Source organism: Leptosomus discolor, chromosome 25 (genome assembly GCF_034619465.1).
Source record: "Leptosomus discolor isolate bLepDis1 chromosome 25, bLepDis1.hap2, whole genome shotgun sequence".
In the NCBI taxonomy this organism is placed as follows: Eukaryota; Metazoa; Chordata; class Aves; order Leptosomiformes; family Leptosomidae; genus Leptosomus; species Leptosomus discolor.
In genome coordinates, this window is record NC_141415.1 from 3,485,163 (window position 1) to 3,509,055 (window position 23,893).

Consider the following 23,893-nt stretch of genomic DNA (forward strand, 5'->3'; position numbering starts at 1 on the left):
CCTCCACGGTGGGATTTATTTCTGCCTCTTAGCCTTTCAGATAAGAAAAGTGAGCACGACAGCGGCCAAGCAGAGGACAGAGAACAGGGCAAGATTTTACTGTTCTTGTTTCACACTTCCTTTTCCTGCACTGCACAGGAAACCCCAAAATACGTAAAAAACTGAACTTCAAGGAGAAAAAGACCTAATGCTCCTCTGCTCCCTTACAGACAGTGTTAGAGACAGAGGCTTGTTGCAATTTCATATGACATTGTGTGGACATATATGTACATTTGTTTCTCCTCCAAGAAGAGGGGGGACTCAGCTGGATACAGCCCTGAGCGACCTCATGGATTTTTTTTTTAAAGGAGAAACCTGTACTAGCTTTGAGGTCAGCCCTGCTCAGAGCTGGAGGCTGAAGCAGAGATCTCCAACCTCAGTCCATCTGGGATTTCAGCAGAGGAAGGGGTAGTGCAGGCTTCTTTCTTTCCACCTGGGATAGCCACCGGAGAAGCTATCCCAAGAGTGATGAGCAGTTCGGGGCTTTGCCTTCATCGCAATGGAGGTCTTTTCACCCAAACCCTAGGAGAAGCAAGGTATCCATGGGTTTTGCCTTGCTCTAGGTGGTTCTCACCCCAGAACCTGAGGTTGGTCCTCAGATAAACAGAGCCAGAGGCAATGTCCCAGGGCATGGGAAGTCACTGTTAGCTTGTGGTTGACTAAAAGTCATCCAAAATCTGTGGGAAAGGGCAGCAGCCTCCTCCTCTTGGTTGGATTTGGGGAAACGAAAGCTGCACCATGCCCCTACAGGAATCCTCCAACCAGGAGCTGTTGCAGCACCAAGACACCCTGCTCTGCTCTGGCTGTAGCCTGCAACTGAGGAGGAACAAAGAACAGTCGCGTGGTGGTGGGCTGAGCAGCAGGGGTCCAAGGGAGGGTTAGGCAAGCAGCCCACTGCGGTGGGCAGGGGATGGTACCTACAGGTGCTTCAGCGGGAGCAGACCCTCCAGCGAACGCCTCTTCACTGCCCACAGATCATTATCCTGGAGGACTCTGGAATGAGACAAATGCACATTTACTGTTATACCAGCTGCTCTCCAGGAGGAAATGGAATTTTCAGGGGAAAACATGCTGCAGTAGCTTTACTAAAACATCTCCTTGAGTCACTACAGTGATCATCACCACTCATGGCAGAAGCAGGCTCTTGTTCCTGGCCTGCTGAAGCTAACTGTAGGTTGATCATTGGTTAGGTAGGCACAGGGATGGTCCCGTAGGATGGAAGGGACACAGCTCATGGCATTTGTTGCCATCCTAGGAAGCGCTGGGGATTCACACCCCTCCTTGCTGAGCAGCTCAGCGTTGAATTCAGATGGAAATGGTTTGTGTGGGTGCTTATCATACCCTTGGCTCAAAAACCAGATGAAAGGATAGAAAATACCTGAACTCCTGACATTTTAAATTCTAGAGGATACTTACAAGTACTCAGCCCATGGATACTGCTTCCACGCTTGTTTTTTGATGGAAGTAATCGAGTTGCCAGTGAAATCTCTGCAAAGAAATGATGGATGCTGTCACCCCTCAGGAAAACCCCTTCCCCAGCAGATTTGGCTGCTGAGGTGGAAGCAGAGTTTGCTTGGAGATGCAACAGCATGGCCAGACTGGCTTCACCCCTTGGCACTGCCACACAAGCCCCCTGAAACCAAGATGTCTCCTGCTAGTCACTCTCTGCTGGGTGTCCTGGGAGGGGTTACCAGGAATAAAGCCAAGGAGGGCAAGATGGAGGGGTCTGGCAGGGCAGACCACCACTGATACTCAGGGTAGGGAGGGCCCAGCGGTGGGTGGCTGGGGGGATGCTGGGCAGAGAGGCATAGCTGCAGTCCAGCAGCTGCCATTAGCAGTGGCAGGGCAGTGGGCAGGGACCCTTGGGCTGCCCCACGCAGGGGGCTGCTGCCAGCAGGAGGAGTGGGCGGCCGGGCTGGGACAGGCCAACGGCAGGGCAGGCCCATGGTGGTGCAGGCCCATGGCGGAGCAGGCCCATGGCGGAGCAGGCCCATGGCGGAGCAGGCCCATGGCGGAGCAGGCCCATGGAGGAACACACCTATGGAGGGGCAGGCCCATGGAGGAGTAGGCCGATGGAGGAGCAGGCCCATGGAGGAGCAGGCCCATGGCGGGGCAGGCCCACGGAGGGGCAGGCCCACGGAGGGGCAGGCCCACGGAGGAGCAGGCCCACGGAGGAGCAGGCCCACGGAGGAGCAGGCCCACGGAGGAGCAGGCCCACGGAGGAGCAGGCCCACGGAGGAGCAGGCCCACGGAGGAGCAGGCCCACGGAGGAACACACCTATGGAGGGGCAGGCCCACGGCGGGGCAGGCCCATGGCGGGGCAGGCCCACAGAGGAACACATCTATGGAGGTGCAGGCTCGTGGAGGAGCAGGCCGATGGAAGAACACACCCATGGAGGAGCAGGCCCATGGCGGGGCAGGCCCATGGAGGAGCAGGCCCATGGCGGGGCAGGCCCATGGAGGAGCAGGCCCATGGAGGGGCAGGCCCATGGCGGGGCAGGCCCATGGCGGGGCAGGCCCATGGCGGGGCAGGCCCTGCTGGGGTCACCGGGCACAGGGAGGGCTGGAGGCCTGGGGCCGGGTGCAGGCCTTGCCATGCAGCCCCTCGCCTCCCAGCTGGGAGCGGAACCTGGGGCTGCTGGCGTCTCTGCCAGCAAAAGAATGTATCATATAATACATATCATTATAATCTCTGCCTGAGAACTTGCCCCAGCTGATGATTTACTGCATCCCGTGGAGGGCCAGTCCCTCCCTTCAGTATTGCCCCTTGTGAAATGCTGCATCTTGCTTCCCACTTGGATTTCTCTAAATTCAGCATCCAGCCACTGGATTTTGTTTCACTCTCCTGGTTAAAAGGCTCACCTGGTCAGGCGTCTTCTCCTGGAGCAAATCACCCCTTTCCTCTCTTTTTTTGTTCAGCTAAACAGGCCACACTCTTCTCATTTCAGGAGGGATCTCAAATAATTCCTGTGGCTCTTCCCTGAGCTTTCCCAGCTTTCAATCATCTTTTTTTCCAAAGAGAGGTCAAAAAATCTGAGCAGAGGTTTGTTATCAAATAAGCATTCCCCCCAACACCCCATGCTGTCATCTGGGGAGCTTCATGCCCCTTCTCATTGCTGAGTTTCATTTATCACACTGGGCTACAAAATTTTACTTAATTTAATGAAAACCCTGTTCAAAATTAGAAAGAATCTTCGCTTTACATAGTGGTAATGTGCCAACTACTTATAGCTGGGGCTTAACACATGTGGCTCAACACATTATTACAAGACTTAGGCTTATTCCTTTAAAAGAAATTTCACTTGGAGAAATACTCTTTTCTGTGCCAGTGCAGATGTGTGTAAGTACCACAGCTACTCCTGCTGGTAAGACCTCTCCTTCTGCCGTCTCCGGCTTTCTCCCACAGAACAGGGCGAACCTGACTGCAGGCTCTTGCAGGAGGGCTCGTTCCTTTTGTTCTTCTACGAGTGCTACGCACATCTGTTACACTGTCTAAATAATAATCGTGCAGCTAAGCTGGCTTCCATATATAGCTGACCTGGATAAGTTGACAGGAAAACACTTCCTCTCCAAAACCAGCATAAATTTTCGGGCTTAATTTTAGTAACACTAGGTTTATTGTCCATTTCTTTTGCTGTTACGTACTTGGAGAAAAAGAAAACATTGGATATGACGCACATGTCATTTCACAGCGTTAGACTTTCATTCCTAATCAAACACTGCAGAACTTTTGGAAATGATGTGAAGACAGAGCTGCGCTAATTAGATGGCATCTCCCAGGCTAGGGAGCTCATCATCAAAACTGAGATCAGACAAAACTTCTTCTTCGAGGTCAAACTGTTCCAAGGACAATTCATTGACCTGGGAAAAGAAATCAGGAGTAAATTTCTTCCTCCACAACATATTTTAGCTTCATCCCTCTGCACCTGGAAACAATATATTTTTACCACGTAAAAAAGACAGCCTCCCTGGAATTTACCAACTCAGGAACGTTTCTGTTTTGGAAAGACTGACCAATATCACAAGGCAAGGAACCAAAGGGACACCCAGCAACTCTCCTCCCAAGCAAGTCCTTCCAAATTCCCATCTGTTCCTCTTCCTATCAGACTGGAAGGTGCCTTGCGGAGAGAGAACACTGAATTACCTCCCACACACCATCACAAGGGAAGTGAGATGGCAGGGGAAGTGAGGGATGAGTCTTCTGGTAAAAGGGAGGTTTGAGAAGCAGCACTGTTTCTGTTTGACTTTGCTGCTCACTTCTCTTATGGTCATTCCACGTTAGGTCAGCTCTCTGCGGGCTTAAAAGAGGTCAGATAGAAGGGGCTGTACAGAGGAAAATGCAGAGGGAGAACAAACCAGAAGAAGTTTCACCTTCTCAACGGGTAAAAAAATAAGCTGATGGACGTTGGTTACTTCACACACCAAAATACTCCGATTTTACTGCTCCTTTTCAGTAAGAAAGGAAGATAGTCCTGCCCTGGACACTAGGTGACTCAGTGTCATCAAATGGAACGATGTGTCACAAGGTTCGTCAGACACTTCCTCGGCGCAGACTGCAGGAGGAGTCAGGCAGTGCTGATGCACCCCCGGAGTGACGCACCGCCGCAGCAGTGCTCTCCCCTGGCAAGTGGCAGCGCTTTCAGAGCAAGCAAGATGGAAATGCTCCGCTCCTGCCTGGCTGTGGGCAAGGGCTGGCAGGCAGAACCCATCTCGCTGAGCACGAGGATTAAAGTTTTACTGTTGTACCAGGGTCTTTTTTTTTTTTTGGTGCACGCTAACAGATCCCACAGTTACCTGCAGGGATTTCATCAAAGCTTTTATGTCACCCAAGCCTTTAACAACCATTCCTTCTGGGTAAGGATACGTTTATGAAGTGCATTTCTAGATGGGGAGGTTGAGTTATTTAAGAAATTAAAAAATAATTTGATTTCATCTACTGTGACTTTTCACTCAGAGATTCTATGACGAGCAGAACTGGACACTGTCATGTGTGAGACTTGTTAACCGGCACCGTAACAGTCCTGTACCCCAACTGCTTCCTTCCCTGTGCTGTCTCAAATATACATGCTTTTCTGCATAAAGATACTCAAAAAAGTAGGATTTTTAAAACCTTAGCATGCTGTACAATTCTGAGATGTAATTACTTCCTGGGATTTGAGTCGAGGTAATTGCTGCATAAAAGGAAGACGTCAGAGGCTGTAAGAGGTAACAGCTGTATCTCCAGTCCCTGTAGGTCCTGTGCAAAAGCTAAATGTCCACTGCTTTTACCTGAACAAGCCCCTTCAGCTCCTCTTCTGTTAAGGCGTCTGTGGGCTCCTCTGGGGAGGAATTGTACTCTGCAGCCACCTTCCCATTCTCTGAAACAGAATAAACAGCCAGAGACATGTTAGTTCCTACTGTGTGAAATAACAGTAAATCTACCCCAAACTCCAAATGGGTCAACTGTGCTTCATAATGGCTTTCAGAGCGAGGGGCTGGTTGGTCTGAAAGAGCGTGCTCCTTTCCCTGGCTGACCTGCCTGTCTTCTCTGCAGAAAACCAAGCAGCTCTTACTAAATGGAGTGGAAACTGAAGTTGAGGAAGCAGAAATCTACGGAGAGGGTGGAGCATGTTAAATGCTGGTCTCCGTGTGTGTGACGGACCTACGGCAGGAAGCAGCGCGAAACATCTGAATCCAGAAACCCACCTTTCAAAGGAACACCTTAAAGACCCCAGGGGAGGAATCTGGCAGAGGAAAGGTCGCTCTCTGTAAAATGAGGATAGCAGCACTGCCCTGATCAGCATAAACCCCCAAAGTACTCAGATCCCGTATACACAGGTGTCACCTAAAAGCTCAGAGAGCACAAGACCTGGAACCCAGAGAAAGCAGATCTTGCAGTTCCCAGGTAGGCACAGAGCCAGCCTCTGTGATTGAAAACTCGAAGGAGATAGTAGCCCCAAAGAACCTACACTGAACGCAATAGTGGGGCACGGACTTGGACGGCATCTGGCTGCCTTGGAACCAGGACAGGACCGTGCAAAGCGCTGCAATTCAGTTCATGTTACCCCTGGAAGCAGAACTTCCTCACATTCCTATTTGTCGTGCACATGTAGTGTTAAAAAGCTCACCCTGCCAGCGTTTACACTCTTGGAATTTGGAGTTTCAATGCCTTATTTATCATAAAAGAATCTGATCTCCTGTCTGGTTTTCTTTTCACTTGCATAGCTCACAGGGTGGACCCACTCCGTTAAATAACTACAGACCTCCCCTCCTCAAAGTTTAATTTTGCCCCAAGCCTCAATGAATCCCAAGAAAGGTTCAGAGAAAAAGAATTCATGTCAGTTATCACGAAAGCTATAATACCATTAGCCCAAACACCCCAGTGTTTAATATAAAAATAGGCCTTACCCAAGACTACGAGGAGTATCTTCTGAAAGGCACCAGACAAAGCTTTCCCGACAGCGAGTTTCTGAACTCTTCTTGTGGCTGTGACAAACTCGAGAGGATCTAAACACAACATGCAGCACGCTGTTGAGGTGACACTCTGCCTGTGAAGCACAGCACTGCATCGCACTAGGAAATGCAGCCACACGCAGCTTTAAGGCTCTGATAAGAAAGCTGCTTGTGCTTTGGGAGTCCTTGGCAGCATGGCAGCACCCTCACGGGGGCTTCGTGTGCCAGCTCACATTAGCACGCGATCGTCAGGGCTGTGTCAGGACCCTGCCCGGGGCAGCAGGCAGTGCAGAGCCCCGCTGGCACCTGAGCTGTGCCACAGCCACAGTCACGTGGCGTGTTCACACCAGAACTGGTGTGACGGGGAAGGGATAACGCTGCAGGCGAGAGAGAGAGAACAGAGGGTAGGAAAGCGATACTGGTGTGAAGCAGGGAGGGAAGAGGCACGCTCAGGATCCCTTGCTGCACAGCCCAGCAGCTCACAAGGCCCTGCACAGACCCTTGCCTCCAGCTAAATTCAGGTGCTTTAGCAGACCTACAAACCGTGCAAAAGCAAGATTGACGAGTGTCCGCAAGAGCTGCTCAGAGAGACTCCCAGCTGCATCCAAAACGTACCTTCCCCGCTCCCTATGTCTGCCTCGCCGAGGGCAACTCCCCTGGTGCGTACCCCGTGGTTGGGCAGCGTCACCTCTACAGCACACAGGTATTTCACAGATCGCTTCTGTAACGTCTTTCCCAGTTCTTCATCTTCACCATCAAAGCCAGATACATTCTGCAGCTGTTGGGAAGACCACAGATAATTAATTTTGATTAAATAGGGAGGGGATGTTACGACCACTTCGGCCTATGCCTGCATAGCACAGACCTTCTCTGCACAGCGTGTGACTCCAAGGCAGTAGCGTGTGGTGGAGGCAGAGCAGACGTGTTTACTGTTTTGACCCTATTTTACAAATACCTCATAGTCCCCATCCTCTGAGTCTCAGTCACCTCGGACACTTTCAGCACACAAAGACTGCTGTCAGGTCCTGGCACTGCTTTAATCACAGCTGCCCCCAGCTGTAGAAACAGACGCCCAGCCAGAGCCCTCACCCATTGTAATCTTCTCTCTCTGAGCTTTCAAAATACCCCATTTGTGGTCCAAAACGCAGCTTTTGTAGCTGTCCATTATTTGCTGATTTGAGGACAATTCTTCTCATTCCACCAACAGCTCTAGTTGAAAATATGGGGTGGGAAGAGGATGAGGGGAAGGATGATGGATGAATAGGAAGGGTCCCTTACTGTGATGATGCGACTGGACCAGCCATCAAAGCCGAGGTAGTGGTTGGCCAACTCCTGGCACTTGTTGCTGTTGAGAGCAAGGACTTGTTGCTGAAAACCTTTCTGCTTGGTGCAAACACAAACCTGTCCAGGAAAGAAGAGCCCTCGTTAGCCAGGCTTTGCTTGGAAGGTTCCCACTGCAAACACATCACTGACAGCTCTGAGAGAGTCATCTGAAGGTAACCCATGCCCTGACTGCAAGTGGCCTTCTGAGGTGTGTAAAGTAGTTTTTACCCAGGAATGGGCCCTGAAAATTCTTCCAGAGGAGGGATGCTGCCATCTTACTGCCTAAACGCTCCCTGGGAGCCAGCGGTGGGGGGTGTCACCACCGTGGTAGTGCCCAGCCACAAGTCAGTAAACTTTTTGCACAAGAAGCACCACTGAGATCAACAAGTACTTCATGGGATTCTTCCCTGCTGCTAGAGGTCACAGTGCTGAGTCCTGCAGGTTTCGCTCCTGGGGCCATTCTGCTTACCTTCAAGGGAGATTTCTGAAACAGCCTTTGCCCATTGCACATGCGCTGGGCTCTGCTGGCATCTCTGGCTGAATAAAACTTGAGGACGGCGTAATACCCAGGCCCTGCCACGGCAGCATATCTGTGTGCTCGCACGGAATAGAGCAGCCCAAATTTGGAAAACACGGAGAACAGGGAATGCTGAGGAAAAACAAGAGAAAAAAAAGGTCTTTTGAAGTATCTATGGGTGCTCCACGGGCTGAGCAACAGCAACAGCGAGAGGACTATTCACAAAAGCTAATTACCTAGAAAATGAGGGAAGTTTTTAGCACTGTTTAATGGCACTAAGCCCTGGCATAAGCAGTGACGCTGAAGAGGAGTAACTCTCCACAAAAACAAGCTCAACTTGGCTGGACCTCTGACCCTGACGATGTCTCACCCCCATTATCATCCAGCCTCTGCATCGGGAGGAAAGCGAAGACAGATGTGGGGTTTTCTGTCCCCTCATCATCCTCATCCCAGACCGCCTCTCGCTCCCTGCCACCCTTTCTGTGGGTGCACTGTTCACTGAAGCTTTCGCTGAAACATTGGCAAGGTATTTTGCAGGCAGACTATGGGGTTTTGTTCCAGCTCTTCCACCTTGTGCTGCGCTCTTCGTAGTTTTGCTGTGCAGACCACAGCACTGGCCGTGACCCAGGGACAGAAATCACCCTGGGGTGGCCCGACACCCCCTCAGGGTTGCCCCCTGTGCCCAGGGAGACAGGGAAACTAAGAAATGATTAAAAACAAAACACAAAAAAAAAAAAAGAGAGGCATTTTAAAATATATTTGGAAGGTGAAACCATCAGTACAGAGGTAGGGACTTGGGGCCTTAGCTCCAGAGGGAGAGAGGGATCGTGGGGGGTCCTGATCCCCGCTCCCCAGCTCCACGGGGGGGAATCCAGGGCCCCGCTCCCCAGCCCCGGGGCCTCACCTCACCTCCAGGCCCGGCTCCGGCTCCAGCCCCCAGACCAGCAGCGTCCGGGCGCTGCCCGTGGGCACCCGGAACTCCAGCACCTCCGCCATGGCGGGGCGGCCCGCCCTGCCGCCCGGCCCCCGGCCCGCCCTCCCGCCTGAGGCCGGCCCACGGCCTGGAGCGCGGGCCGCAGCCCCGGAACGAGCGAAAAGCCTCCCCAACTCCACCCCCCCCCAGCCCCAACTCCATCCCCCCCGCCCCAACTCCACCCCCCCCCCAGCCCCAACTCCCCCTCCCCCCCAGCCCCAACTCCCCCCCTCAACTCCCCCCCGCCCCAACTCCAACCCCCCCCAGCCCCAACTCCACCCCCCCCCAGCCCCAACTCCCCCCCCTCAACTCCCCCCCCCCAGCCCCAACTCCACCCCCCCCCCAGCCCCAACTCCACCCCCCCCCCAGCCCCAACTCCAACCCCCCCCCCAGCCCCAACTCCAACCCCCCCCCCCAGCCCCAACTCCAACCCCCCCCCAGCCCCAACTCCAACCCCCCCCCAGCCCCAACTCCAACCCCCCCCGCCCCAACTCCCCCCCCCCCAGCCCCAACTCCAACCCCCCCCCCCAGCCCCAACTCCACCCCCCCCCCCAGCCCCAACTCCAACCCCCCCGCCCCAACTCCCCCCCCCCCCAGCCCCAACTCCCCTCCCCCCCCGCCCCAACTCCCCCCCCAGCCCCAACTCCACCCCCCCCAGCCCCAACTCCAACCCCTCAACTCCCCCCCCCGCCCCAACTCCCCCCCTCAACTCCCCCCCCAGCCCCAACTCCCCCCCCCCCCCCCCAGCCCCAACTCCCACCCCCCCAGCCCCAACTCCAACCCCCCCCCAGCCCCAACTCCAACCCCCCCCCAGCCCCTTACCCGTCCTGCCCCGGCGGCAGCTCGGCCCTCCCTGCCCCCGTGGCGGCCCGTCGCCGCAGCCCCCCCATAAGCCAGAGACACGTCGGCAGGCAGCGGGTTTATTCTCTGATTTTCTTTACAAGGAGCAGGGCAGCCACGGCCGGTGAGGGGCCGGGGCGGGTGGGAGCCGCCCCCGGCGTCAAACGGTGCAGTTTCCCTCTCCGTAGCGCCGGCACTTCATCACCTTCAAGTAGGTCTCCACCTTGTGCAGGTCCTTCTTGAAGCAGGAGAGCAAGCTGTAGTTCTTCAGCAGGGCGTCCTCGTTGCGCAGGTGGATGTCAAATTTGTCGTAGGTGGGTTTGAGGATCTGGGGACCCCGCGGGCTCCGGTCCTCTAGCTCCTGCGGGAGGATGGAGAGGTGCTGGGGGAGGCGGCGGGGGCCTGGGGATGAGCATCCTCCAAGGGCCCTTGCCAAGGCTCCCGTCTGGCTTCAGAGGAGGCTGGGGGTCGTGTCCTCCCCCCGCTTAATCGTATTTCGAAGGTACTTTTGAGGGTGCGTGTTTGCAGGAAGGGTAACTACGCAGGGGGGATGCTGCCCGTGCGAAGGGAGGTGGGCACAAGGCTGCAGGGAGGGAGGAGCGTGTCTTTGGGGGTCTTAAAAAAAGGGGAAAGCTGCAGGGTTTGTCCGTAGCTACTCTAGGCAAGGCGACAGGGAACTAGGCAAATAATTCTCTGTTTTCTCCCACCTTCCGACTGAACAAAGCTCTAACCCAGACTCAAGCCATGTGCATCTGGAGCAGAGAGATCTGCAGTTCACCATTCCTCCTGCCTTGCTTTGCTCACCAGCTGGCACAGTTTTGGTTAGGTAAACAGTGTCATAAATATATGAACTGCGATTATTTCTCTGATTTCTGTTACCGCTTCCCAATGCCCAAGCACGTATCAAATGGAGAGCAAAATCTGAAAATGGTACTGATACGTACACCTACTTACTCCAGCTGAAGTGCCAGGACAGCAGATCTCTGTCTACTCTCAGGGCCTGACTTTGAGTTATTTAGATGCTAGAAGATGAAAATAATTGTCCAGGCTCATTTCTCACAGACAGAGGTCTCAGAGCTCCAGCTACATGGTGATGCTGGCAGACGAACTTAGTTGTAGAGTAAGCATAACTGAAAAGCTGTCCTGGCAGACAGTAAGCAATTTCGTTTAAAACAACAAAGCAAAAATTAAGAGTGACCCTTGAAGATCGTCACTCTCCAGCTCTCAGCTGTCCGGGTGCTGTGTTAATGTAAGAGAAACATCAGAGCGTAGGCTTCCATCTGTACACAGACTTATATGGGTTATAAAATGGGTTTATAAAATGTCATGAGTCCTTAAAACCAGGTTGCAAGCCTCGCAAAATTTGCTCCAGTTTAAAGTATTTTGCATGGAGATGTAGCAGGCGTTACGTTGCTGTTTGCACAGCACGTTTAAGCAACTGAGTATTCTTTAGTGCTGGCTTTGGAAAGACTTTGGGCCTGGTGATCTGCCTGGTCCGTACTGCTATCTGGCTATGGCAGTGCTGTTAACGGTCATGATGTGTTTTCTTACACTCCCTGGTGATGAAACGTGTGTAATGGGGTGTCCTGATCTCATTACCTTAAGGTGAGCAAAGTCCAGAGGATACCACTGATCTCCAGAGTGGAAGGTGGGGAGGTTTCTCATGGTCTTTGGATCCCGTGGAAGACCCTAAGCGCCCCGTGTCTAGGGGATCTCTGTTATTCTGTAGTCATGCTACAACTTACCCTCATCAGAGCTTGGATCCCTTCTTCCAGGTCCTTTAGTTTCTCATACACTCTGTCTGAGGTCCCAAAAACCAGATTGTTTGTGAACACCTTGCTTAGGTATTGCACCGGGGTCAACCAGGACTGGATGAGAACCAGTGAAAACCGAAGAAGCTCCATGTCCTGAAATTAAGAGGAAGAAAGGGTCAAAGCTGTGCGGGTGAGGTGTTTGCTAGAGTTACCTGTGTGTCCTGCTCCCTCTGAAACAGCCCAGAGGTGCCCCAGAGATGTGCTGCAGCTCCTGCAGCTTCAGCAGACACCGACAGGTTTGGAAGCTGAGGAGCACCACCCAGCCATATGTCCTGTGCAGACAATAGTTTTTCTTGTCCTTGGAGTGGGAACATGATTTATAGTGTAACCCAGAAGAGTCTTTTCTTTCTTCATGCAGGGTTTAAATAGCAAAAAAAAGGGAGAGGAGGAATGAAGCGCTGAAGTGCTCACAGATGGAAACCCTCTGTTCCTGTAATGGAGCACAGCTGGGCTCTTCAAACAGGTCTGTGCTTGCCCCGGGGGGAAAGAACTTACTGATTTCTGCTGGGCATCATCCTTCCCCGTGGGAGCGGGGATGGTTTCCGAGTAACAAAATGCTGCTTGGGAATTTTTGTTGGCGTGTCTTTGGTCCTCTGGAATATAGGTGCGTTCCTGTGGAGACATCCCAAATACACTCAGATCTGTTGCCCATGTACTGGGAGGAGAGCACAGACACTTTCCCAAGCTGTCCTGAACGGTTACTCTTTGCAAGAAATAAATGTGAGACGTGAGGCGTCCCTGTACAGGGTTGGCAAGGAGGAAGCAGGAGTTTGTATGTTGGCACAATAGCTACTGGCCCTAAAGGTCTTCCTCTTGCTCAGCCAAGGTGCTAAGGTGAATGCAAAACACGCTTGGACCGGGTTCTCCCGAGGAGTAGTGACCCCCAAGGACAGCTCAGGCCAGTCACAGCTCATGCCATCTCCTGGCAACAGCAGAGACTGGATAGTTGTAAACACTCAGGATCAGCCAGGGATGCAGGTGACCGACACCGGAAAATCTTGCAAAATAGCTGTGCCATCTCCCGCTGCTTTCAGAGCCAGGGTTCTCTCTGAGACCGCTGACCCTGTGCACTGGGTTTGGACGTGGGCAGCCATGGCCCTGAGCTGGAGACCGTGCAAGATCAAGGTGGGGCAGAGAGCTGAGAGGAGGAGACGGGGTCCAGGCTGATGGGGCATAACCTGTCCTGTCCTATTGAAACCCTTTCTCCTCATTGGGAGCTGACAGGGAAGACACCAATAATTGAAAAGTCGCTGTTTCTAGGAAGTTCTACAGTCCTGAAACCATTAAGCTAACGAGGAGGAGATGCCCAGAAGCCACACCACTTACGAACTCTTTGTATGTCTCGGCAGCCAGGAGGTGCAGGTGCTGAGCCCTCAGCACAGCGTTGGCAAACAGGTTGGAAAGGGGCATGGCTGGGAAGGTGGCAGCTTCCTGTGGCCACTGCAGCCCCAGAGTGATCACAGCAATGAGGAGAGGAGAAAACCATGACCCTGCAGCAAAGCGGAGAGGAAAGGCGTTGGCAGTCCTGTAGTGACGGTGCTGAGCGGGGGGATGGCTCCTGGGAATTAATTCCCAGCTTCTTCCATCCATGCTGGCTGAGGGCTCACCTTCCTCGATGTCTTGTTGGACTCTGGGGTGAGCTTAGCCCTCCCCAAAACCAAACGAAACCCCGTCCCCTTTCACTAGACGTGCCCTCGGGGTGTGTACTGCTCCCGGTGTTCTAAGCAGTGTCTTCCTGGCCAAAGAGTTGTCGTTGCTCCGTGAAAACTAGTGTGTCCCCCTATGTTTTTCCCTAACATGCTTGTGTTTTTCCATAGGCCTCATGAGGAGAGCGCAGTGCGTGAGCAAGCCGGGGATGGTGAGTACCAGGTGAGGGCCTGGGGGTACCTCACGTTAGCCTTGGTTTATGCTGTGCTGCTGACATGAAACTGGCTGTCTGCCTTCGCTGGGATGAGAGCTGGTGACGTTAGCTGTGCTGTGACCAGCTAAATTTGCTCTCTGGGGAATATCTGTAGGATTTGGTGGTCTTCGTCAAGCCTAAAGGTTTTCAACCCGTGATATCTAATTCCCACAAGTGTCCATCTGTGCTTACAGACACCACAAAGTTCATCTCAGACAAATACCCTTCAGTGGAGGAATGCCCTGGAGCCTGTAGGACTTGGACATATGCATTAGACACCACCCTGATCCCCATCTTAGGCTTCGAGCATGAGTTTTAACATCCCTGCCAACATTTATCTTAAGAATAACTATTATAACTGTGACTTGACCTTGCTCACGTTTTCCACCCTCTCCTCACCCAGTTTAGGCTAAAGACTAACTAAGTTAGATCATGGATTAAAGTCACACTGTAGGGAAAGGTACTCTTCTTCATTGAATTATAAGTTGCCACATTTTAATTTAGGGCTGGCACTGAGCGCGCACAGCCCAGCCCAGCGCCACCCCATCATCACCTCCCATCACCCTGAGCGTGTGGCAGCACTGACAGTCCTTTAAAACTGAAATAAAAGAAAAGTACCTGGAGCCATTTCTGCCCGGGGAGTTGCTCAGGTGTTGCTCGACAGTGAATGTCTCCTCCTTTCATCCAGGTAAAGGTGACTGTTGAGCCACCCCTTATATAGCAGGGGGTCTGTTTAAAATGTATATGTGTGTTCATGATCACAACAACATCTCTGTATCTTCTGTTTGCATAAATGGACGAGTGTTCGCAATGGTGCTACCTAATTGTAGTCATTTATACATAGATGTAAAGGTTGGGGAGGTTGGTTGCCCCGGGGTGAAATCGGTGCTGAATGATTTCGCCATATTCTGCTGTTTATTGCAAATAAAAGTTGCTCGATCGTTGGAAGACCCATCTCAAATCAGGTCGGTGCTTCTTCACGGTGGAATTTGCCACGTTCACCTGGTCGTCCTGCCTGGCTCTGCAGCCTTGGCCCACAGTTAACAGGGCACTGGCCAGTTTGGGAGACTTCTGGCTTAAAGCAAGGGGGATGTTTTCCCCTTTATTGTTAGCGGGGATAGAACTGGATGGATGTTGTCAGGTGAATCCTGTTTCTGCCAAGTAATTTCTTTCAATTTCTACCAAAATTTCAAAATTTCAGCAAACAGTTTTGGTGAGCTGGTTTGCCGTAGGTGTGCCAAAGAGCTGTCATACCCAAGTGCTTGTTGGGGTACCAGCCTGCCCGCTGCAAATCCAGGTGCCAGAGCTCTGGGAGGTTTCTCACATCCTCAGCTGGACAAGGCTGCGAGAAGATCTGGATACGAGCATCTTCCTGCTCTTGCCTGAGATGCAAATGTGAAATATCTCAGGATTAAGCAGAGGGCTGGTGTTGAAAGGAGACAGAGGAGATGGGGAAGGGAGGTGGGGAAGAGGAGAGGTTACAGCACACCTATCCCTGCTTTTGAGCAAAACAAGACAGAACCTGAGATGGGCAACTCCGGAGGGGCTTAAAGGCCTTTCACTCCCCATAAGGCACCAGTTGCCCCAAACCACCCTGTTTCGGCCCTCTGCCCGGGGCTCAGGGACTGCTCCCTGCTCAGGGGTGGTGATTTGGCTCCCCTGGGCCCTGGGTTTGCGGTGCCCGCCCCAGCGTGGCTCGTGTTCCCGAGAGGCGGCGTCACCGCCGGGGCGGCTGGAGCAGCGGGTGCAAGAGCTGGTTAATAAACACGCGGGGGGAGCGCGGTCTGTTCCGAGAAGCCCCCGGGTGTTTGCTCGCCGGAGCTGGGGTGGTGTCGCAGGATAAATGTCAGTCCCTAGAGAAGAGGGAACAGTGGGTCCTGCAGCTATCAGGTATCCCGTCACCCAATAGCCAGCAACATCTGGGTGTGTTTTTCTGCTCCAGATCGTGTTTAAATATGTCAATATTTGCCAGAGCTGAGCAGAGCAGCAGGCACCCCAGCCCAGCCCAAGCTCTGCTGCCTGTTAGTGATGATTCTTAACCACTGCAGCTAGATCGGTACAGCACCTTGCACCCGAGTCCTGCTGCCCTGCTGCCTCTCCAGCTCCGTTAGTAAAAGCACGGTGCTGAATCATCGTTTCTTTCTGTCGCAGCTAAGCACGGAGATGCCAGGATGATCCAGACTGTGCGGTGCCCCTGAGGCTCGGTTTGTCCCCGATCATCTCTGGGCGTTAAATGAGGCGGGAGCGTGGTGGAGAAGGGAGTGCGTGACTGTGGAGCGCTGGGCTGGGCAAACACATGCCACTGGCAGAGCTACAGTTGCATAAGCCACTCTCAAATATCAGGTTGGCATTTTTCTGGCTTTCAGATGCCTGCGTTTGCGACTCAAAGGAACATCTCATAAAGCAGCGTGACAGTCTGTAATTTCCAAGTTCCTTTTCTTTTTTTGAAAGAGAAAGAACCCTCAGTTCTCTTCAGGGTGGTCCTGTGTCCACTTGCCTTACCCTGAGCATCACCAGCAGCATCTAAACAAGTGAAGCAACTTTCCTTGCAGGCACGTACCCTCCCTGGGTCCTCGTGACCCTGCAGCGTGGGGTGGTTGTGTGGAGAGGACCTTCCCAGCCTGATGGGTGAGCTGCAACCAGTGAATCCTGACCCAGGAGCCAGCTGCTGGCCCACAGCCCAGGCTCTGCACTTCGGTGGGCAACGACATGGTTGACGGAGGTTTTCAGTGACGGTTGACTACCTCTGCTAGCTCGCTGCTCGGAGGGTGAATACTCCCTTTTCAGATTGAATTGTTGGGTTTTATTTACTGGAACTCAGTAAATAAAATTTATTTACTCAGTTTCACTGAACCTATTCCTGATAATGAGGCTGAAGAGGTCCAGGACTGCAACCCGGTCTGTCTGCCTGGCCATCCTGCTGATGGTAGGGACACAAATCAGGACAAAATACAGAGCCTGGACTGAAGTATCTTTATTTACATGAAATGCATTTTAAATACAAACCTATCTCAATGTAAAATTACAACACACCCTATCTCTAGGCTCCCTAGAAACTAGTCTAAGCATTTAAAATAAAACAGAATTTCAGAAATTTCGGAAATATTCAGTTGCTTCTGGCATTTTAAAGGAAGCCAAAGCCCTGGGCTAAGAGGGTGACCAAACGGCAGAGAGGAACCGGGGTTGCTGAAACTGCCTTTGACATCGATGTCTTCCTCTCCAGGTGCAAACAGCAGATTCCCTTTATTTTTGTATGATTTGGCTAAGTCAGATGAGCGAGTTTATGCAGAGCCGAGAAAGTGGTTGGGAGCTGGGAAGGCCAGAAATCTTGCCTTCCTCTTCCATCTCGTAACTGAAAGCAAGGGGTGGAGGGATGAGCTCTGCTAGCCCTAAAACCTCGGCAAACGCGGGAACTGGGAACGGCCAGTTCACTTCTCTCGCTGTGAATACTCCTTTCCTTAATTAATCAGTTTTATCAGTAGAACATGTTTAAGTAACATTTACATACATATGCATGCACCTAATTTGGGATAGTTTTATTTAACTAGTAAAAAAATCAACCTTAAAATGCTGGTTTTGTGCTATTTAGCTTGAATACCCGTTTTCCGTGAAGGTGGTTTGCTGGTAAACAAGAACCATCCTGTTCCCTGCTGAAAAGCCTTCTTTGCTCACAATTTTACCCTCCCTTTTCTGCTGGCTGTTTCGGGAAGCGGAGCGGTCCTGTCTTCCTCTCCTCGGGGCCCGAAATTTCGTGAGCCGCAGGGGCCCTGTGCTCTCCAAGAGGGACAACCTTCCAGCCCCACAGTCCTCGTCACCCGAGCCCCATCACCCACACAGCTGGCGCTGCCGTGCCAAAAGAGTTTTTATTAACAAACCCAATTAGCGCCGCTCTGCTCCTCTCCAGATGTTTTTTAGCATCTCTTGTGAGACCAGATGTAGCCGGGAGCAGAGCTCCTGGCCCCGAGCCCTGTTCTCCTGCTTCGGTTCCTGGCAATGGTCTTTGTCTTTCATCCCAAGCTGACGTCTTGGGACCGTGGAGGTCCCCCTGTTCGTGCTCAGCGAGAGCTTCCAGGAGAGCCCCATGGCTGCTCTCGGCTTTACGTCCCTGCCTGTGCTCAGGGCCCTGACGAGGTGCAGTTTGGTTTCTAGCTAAGCTGGACCCATGAAAAGCTGCTCCTTATTCCCAGGGAGTCCCACCGACGCTGGCACCAGGGTTATGGGATACCCTTGGATTGGGCACAGCAGGATGGAGCAGGATGTGAATTTACCCGTTACCTTTATTAGGACTTGAAAAAGCAGTTGGACATTTGTGTCTCACAATTTACATCTTTCCTGTAGGTTCTGAGGTCGGACATGCTCCTCGCCACAGGGATGTCCTCGTGACACAGGTCAGCTCTTGCCTGGAGAGGAGCAAGGCTTGCACAAGACCCTCTGGGTGAGACTTGCCTCCCCAGCTTTTACTGTAGTCTTTGGGGAGGAAGAGGTGCTTTTGGAGGATCCTCCATCTCAGACAACTGCCAGCTTGGCCTGCTGGACACAGCCATGGCTTGAGAGCTAAAGAGTGGCCCAAAATCTGCTTCTCATAACACCCACACGGTGCTGCTTACCTTGGCTCCTCTGCCAGGGCTGCAGTGGGATCTCACAGCCCTGGAGGGTCGTTACAGCACGGAGAGTGATCATGCCTGGTCCTCTTCTTCCCAGGGATGGTGGGGCTGGACGAGATCCACCACCCACCCTGGTCCTTCCATTGCATTAACCATACAGGAGCTCAGCGCTGTGGTGTGGGGCTGCCCAGAGTTTGGGGCCAGTTTGCTAGTGGGGGGACTGCACGTGGCTCCTAATTTCTACATAGACTTTAGGGGTTCATCAGCGGGGCGGTGAGAGGGACAGCCAGGGCAGGGCAGCCTTGGTGGGCACAGCCTGGACGCGGCAAAGTGAGCACCCAAGGGCAGCAGGACTCAAGCTCTGTGCGAAGCTGCTGGAGGTGGTTTGCAGCCCAGAATCCAGGTGCACATCAGAGCCACGGTCCAGGGCAGGAGCTGCGTGCCCGTCCCTGCGGGTGTCTGCAGGGTCCTGGCAGAGAGCTGTGCCGCCACTGCCAGCCTGGCAGTGGGTGCAGGACCCCTCACTCTTCGCCTGGGTGCTCCCCAACTGTCCACTTGGCCTTCACGTCCCGGAAAGGAGTGATGTCCTCGTAGGTGGCCATCTGCTCCACCTCCAGGCCCTAGACCAAGAAGAAGGAGGTTGAGACATGGAAGCGGAACCCAGCACATCCCCCCTTGGGACCCCCAAGTGAGGACTCATCTCCAGGCTATTCCCCTAGAGATTGGGGCAGCTTCTGAGAGGGGAGAAGATGGAGATAGATGGCTGGATGTGCTCAGAGCTTGGCGAGGTTTTGTGAGCAGCTCTTTATGGTTGATGTACAACAGGCACTTGGGAAGAAGATGCCCTGATGGGCCCTGCAAGGGCTGGTGGCACCTAGCAGACACCAGCAAGAGCACAGCCAGCTATATCAAGGCTCAGGTTGATATTACAGAGGTACTTCTATAATTAATGCAGCATTACCTCGTAGGTATGGTCCTCCTCCGGGATTTCCTTGCCTTCACCCTATGGAGAGGAGAGTCACAGATTGGGTGTCAGCACCCACCAGGACCCCCCCATCCCCTGTCCCTGGCCTTGTCCCCCCAGGCCAGGTCCCAGTGCTTCCACAGGCAGATCCATGCAGTCCCACACACTGTTTTAGTTACTTATTTTCCTACTTCAGCTAGCCACGCTCCCGTGCAACAGCCCCAAACCCAGAGCCTGCCCATCCCCATCCCTAGTGGTGTCCTGCCTGAGATGCAGGACACCACTGTGAGCACCACAGGAGAGAAGCTGGGGACATCCCCACTGCTGGAAACACCGTCACTTACTTTATCTAGGAACAGGAGCATGGGGACGCTGATGAAGATGACAAGCAGGATGGACTGGATGATGATGATGGCATCTTTCAGCGTGTTCCTGCTCTGGAGCTGCTGGATGCTACTGTGACCTGGGAGCAGCAGCACAGGGAAAGCCCCAAGTCCCACCTCTGTGCCAGGCTCCCGGGGAATGGGGATGAGCTTGGCATGGCTGCAGGTTCATATGTCAGCAAGAGCAGGTGGGGGAGACCAGGGTGACATGCCCTCCCCCTTGGGAGAGACCAGAGCTTTGCAAACTGCCTCCAGGATTGGCATCAGGGACCAGCTCCTGGATGAGACACCTTGGGCAGGACCCACCACTAGCCAGGACCAGGAAAAATCTGATTTATTAGGGGAATGCAGTCGCTGGGATGTGTTTCTGTGGGATGGGTGTGCCAGGGCAAACCCGGGGAGGTTGTCCTGCTGCTTGGTGGCTGGCAGCGAGGAAAGAAACCTCTGTGGTGCCATGGAGTATCTGAAGAGATCCACCAGCATGGGGAGAGGTGGGTCAATAGGAGCATGGTGTGGGGTTCATATGGAGTGGGAAAGGGTGAGAGAAGGAGAAAGAGCATCTCCTGGGGGGCACGGAGGATGGGAGCTCCCACTCACCCATGACTCTGAGCTCTGTCCCGCACAAGTGCGGCCGCTTCTTCTCTGCAGTGAGGTTCTTGCTGTCACACACATAGATGCCGTTGTCCTCGTAGGTGATCCTGAAGATGGTGAACCTGATGAAGTTGTCTTGCCTCTCGATGCTATAGCGGGAGGTGTTGTGATCCAGCTCGTAGAGGTCATCACTGTTCTCTGTTGTTTTGTACCACTGCATGCTATCGGGCTCCCGGGAGTAGCAGATGAAGTGGACGGGCTTGTTCTTCTTGGCTGCCACGTAGCGTGGGTCCTGCTGCACCATAGGGCACCTGCCGCCTGCCAGGGGACAAGGGTGTCATGGCGAGCAAGGACCTGGCATCCATGGAGCATCAGAAAAAAAGCCACTTCCATGAGACACCCCCCCCCCCCAGCATCTCCCAAATCAAGAGCTTTCCATTTTTGTGGATTATACTGCTTTTGAGCATTCAGCTTTGTTTTGGTGAATCATCGTCGTCTGGGGATAGAAATCAGTGACTTTTGGTGAAAACATGCTTTTAATGGAAACTAATTTTCTGTGGGAAAGGCTTCACTTGAATACTTTTTGCTGCTCTCACCCCTGTCTATGTACATCTTGTCTCAGCTCCAAAATTACAGCCTGTGCTGGCACGCACCATGGAGCCTTTGCTGGGACAGACCCATCTCCCCAGCTGGCTTCTCTCATGTTTCCACATTTTGCATTTTGCTGTCTTTTGTATTTTTACCCATGTTTTGGTCCCAGAGTTTGAGGGCTCGTTTGGGTTGCAGAGTTCATGCTTAATACTCCGTGGGTGGGAACGGCACAAGCGCTGTGTGACGAGCCCGGTGCCTGGGCCCAGGGCACCTCTTGTTCATGCAACCTGCTCTGCTAATGCAGGGGAAAAATGCGAGTGTGCTTAGGAAAGACAAAACGGATCCGGCTTTGCGGAGGGAGAGCAAGGTGCAGGGCTGGGGAAGTGTCGTGGAGGAGGTCACAGCCTGGGAATTGCCTCTGTGTGGAGAAGGCCTGTGGGTGATGGGACACGTCCAGCTCTGCAGGGGGCTGGCACCTTCGCAAGCATAGCCAGTGGGGATGGGAGGGACACACGTAGGGAAAGAGCCCAATGAGTCTGAGAGGTTACCTGTGGTGTTCCTGGTGCTGTTCTGGTCTGCTGACATCCCACCTGCGAGAGAGAAGAAGGGCCCTGAGACAGTGGCCAAGAGCCCATGTAGGACAAGCCCATGTAGGATGTCCCACGTAGGACAGCATGTACCATGGGTCCTTCGTGCCCACTCCATATGGGATGGAGTGCTCGGGAGCCTCAACCAGAGCCCTGCTCAGAGGAGAGGACATGGGGTAGCGCAGATTTGGGTACAAACCCTCCTATTTCCATCCCATCTCCTTGATCTTCTCTAAGTTGCTTTCTGGTTGACATCCCAGTGAAACCTGCCTTTACTATTAATATCCCCATAGGACAGCCTGTCTCAGAAAGGGTCCAGACAGGCTCACACCTCTTTATTTACACTTTCTGTTTTCTGAATCAACCAGAAACACTTTCCCTGCCGGGGATTCCCTGGGCTTGGAGCCCTGTGATGGCCAGGGAGGTTCTCAGACCCCGGGACCATGCAGCCCTGCGGAACAAGGGCTGGATGGAGCTGTGGGACCTGCGATGCAGTGCAGGAAGCAGGGTGAGGTGGGGACCCCCCAGCACCCACGGGTGCCCCTGCCCGCAGCTCCAGTGCCCCTGTGCCTCGGTTCCTCTTGCTGCAGCTGGGCAGGAAGCACCAGCCCTGTTTACCGCATCGCTTCAGTGCTCAGCTCCATCTGCTTGACGAATATTCACCAGACCCCACCGTGGGGAAGCTGGCACGGAGGCGGGGGCTGCACCACCTCCCAGCATGTTGAGGCAGCTGCAAAACTCCACCCAGAAGAAGAAGAAGAAGAAGAAGAAGGAAAGTTCAATTTCTGAGCCTAAGCTTTGCCCTGAGCCTTGCCAACCTGCTGCAGACCTTCCTGCCCTGAACAGCAGCCTGGCAGAGACCTCCTGGCTCAGCTGTGAGCGCCCCTCCTTGCCCCAGAGCCTCTTCCAGGTCTGTCCTGCTCTGTTCACCTCCAGCACCTACCTCTCTGCTGGAAAACTCTCCCCTCCAGCCTCACTTCATTTATTTCTGAGATGGGGAGATGCGTCTTGTCTGGGCTGTGCGTTGGGTGCATGTCCCTGCCACCTGCGTTCCTGCCAGGACACATGGCTTTGCTCTCCATGGTTTGCTGGTGTTTCTAACTGAAGACCAGGCTGGTCCCTTGCCCTGAAGGCCCTCATACCCCTCAAAGCCAAGATTTCCATTGCAGCTACGTGTGGGCTGAGCTTCCCCTGTCTGCCCTTGAAGCCACCATGAGAGCCAGGATGAAAACCTGTGATCCTGAATCTGTGCTGGACTTGGGTGGCCACCCAACAGAAACCCTTTAAATGCCCTTTCTCCTGAGGGCACAAGTTTCCCCAGCCGAGGGTGGGATCTGCTGCAGGTTTTCATGGGTGTCCCTGCACCAAGCAAGAGGGGTTGGAAGGGGACAGGAGCTGTGTCCTGGGGTTAGCTGCTGCTTCTCCGTGGGGATGCAAAGGGGAAGCACACAGAGATGTTCACATAGGACCCACAAATCACCCCCAAAAGCCTTTTTCTTTTCATTTCTCTGCTGCTCCTGGGCACTCAACTGCATGGAGCAAAGGGATCTGGCTTGGCCATGGCCTCAGCAATGTGCCGGCCCCATCTTCAGGCCTCCGAGAGCAATAAATGGTAAACCAATCCACAACCCTTCTTTCCTGCCACCTGCAACCACAGCCAGGCAGGCTCTGCACCCGCTCGGCACCGGGCTTCTGCCAAAGCCAGCCAGCTGCCCGAGAAAGCGTCCCAGCTCTGCATCCCTCCCTGCACCCCAACGGGAAGCAAAACCCGAAACCTGAGGCAGGCATCGAGCCCCGAGCCCCTGCGGGTCCGCCCTGGCTCTGCTGCACCCAGGGCTGGCTTCCTGCACAAAGCAGGGCTCAGAGGGGCGATGGCAAAGTTTAACGCCTTTAGAGCCAGACCTGAGTGAAGTCCCTCGTTGTGCTAAGCAAGGGACGCATGCCGGCGCATCGCCTGGGTGCAGGTTTCTTCGCTCTGAAATGCAAAGCCCATGTTGGACGCCTACCTGTGACCAGAGCCATCAGCCAGAGGTTTGCCTGGAGCACCCAGAGCCTCGTGCAAAGATCAGCCATCTTTCACTGCCAATGGCAGGGATACATCCAGTCACCGGTTCCTTGCTTCTGCAAAACACAGCGGCCGCTCCGACCAGCTTGGCCTCCGTACCTAAAAATGGCAAAGCTGCCGCTGCGCGAGACAGCCCCTTTCCTGCTCATGTAAATCCTCCTCGGTGGGGACTTTCCCCTTGGGGCTGGTTTTGAATGCAGCGCAGACGCTGGGGCGGCTGGTGCCTGCGCCCTGGGCACCGTCCAGCCTCGTATCCCTGGGCTGTGCTCG

At 53.6% G+C, this 23,893-nt stretch overlaps 3 protein-coding genes across 3 annotated transcripts; all 3 read right to left on the minus strand.

Annotated features, from left to right (window-relative positions):
* Positions 1–3,797: 3,797 nt before the first annotated feature.
* On the minus strand, positions 3,798–9,307 carry RDM1 (RAD52 motif containing 1). Its single transcript, XM_086478064.1, is given in 8 exon segments — positions 3,798–3,821; positions 3,823–3,900; positions 5,308–5,396; positions 6,427–6,525; positions 7,087–7,249; positions 7,750–7,872; positions 8,264–8,443; positions 9,221–9,307. Coding segments are annotated over 8 exon segments (843 nt in total).
* A 977-nt stretch (positions 9,308–10,284) lies between these two features.
* GH1 (growth hormone 1) lies at positions 10,285–13,348 on the minus strand. Its single transcript, XM_009953950.2, has 4 exons — positions 13,265–13,348; positions 12,434–12,550; positions 11,870–12,031; positions 10,285–10,485 (listed from the first exon to the last, which is right to left on the minus strand). Exons 1-4 carry the CDS (start codon positions 13,346–13,348, stop codon positions 10,285–10,287), a joined length of 564 nt encoding a protein of 187 aa, XP_009952252.2.
* A 5,615-nt stretch (positions 13,349–18,963) lies between these two features.
* On the minus strand, positions 18,964–23,631 carry CD79B (CD79b molecule). Its single transcript, XM_009953948.2, has 6 exons — positions 23,565–23,631; positions 21,520–21,561; positions 20,387–20,698; positions 19,751–19,869; positions 19,404–19,445; positions 18,964–19,062 (listed from the first exon to the last, which is right to left on the minus strand). The coding sequence occupies exons 1-6, from the start codon at positions 23,629–23,631 to the stop codon at positions 18,964–18,966; spliced, it is 681 nt and encodes a 226-aa protein (XP_009952250.1).
* Positions 23,632–23,893: the final 262 nt, after the last annotated feature.

Bases quoted from the DNA above. Each gene is read 5' to 3' on its own strand.
- CD79B (XM_009953948.2), bottom strand. From the start codon at position 23,631: ATGGCTGATCTTTGCACGAGGCTCTGGGTGCTCCAGGCAAACCTCTGG. The intron at 20,699-21,519 runs GTAACCTCTCAG...GTCCCCTGGCAG, and splicing joins CAGCACCAGGAACACCACAG to GCGGCAGGTGCCCTATGGTG. The intron at 19,446-19,750 runs GTAAGTGACGGT...TCCTCTCCATAG, and splicing joins TGCTCCTGTTCCTAGATAAA to GGTGAAGGCAAGGAAATCCC.
- GH1 (XM_009953950.2), bottom strand. From the start codon at position 13,348: ATGCCCCTTTCCAACCTGTTTGCCAACGCTGTGCTGAGGGCTCAGCAC. The intron at 12,551-13,264 runs GTAAGTGGTGTG...ATGTCTCCACAG, and splicing joins CCGAGACATACAAAGAGTTC to GAACGCACCTATATTCCAGA. The intron at 10,486-11,869 runs GTAAGTTGTAGC...ATCCTCCCGCAG, and splicing joins GGATCCAAGCTCTGATGAGG to GAGCTAGAGGACCGGAGCCC.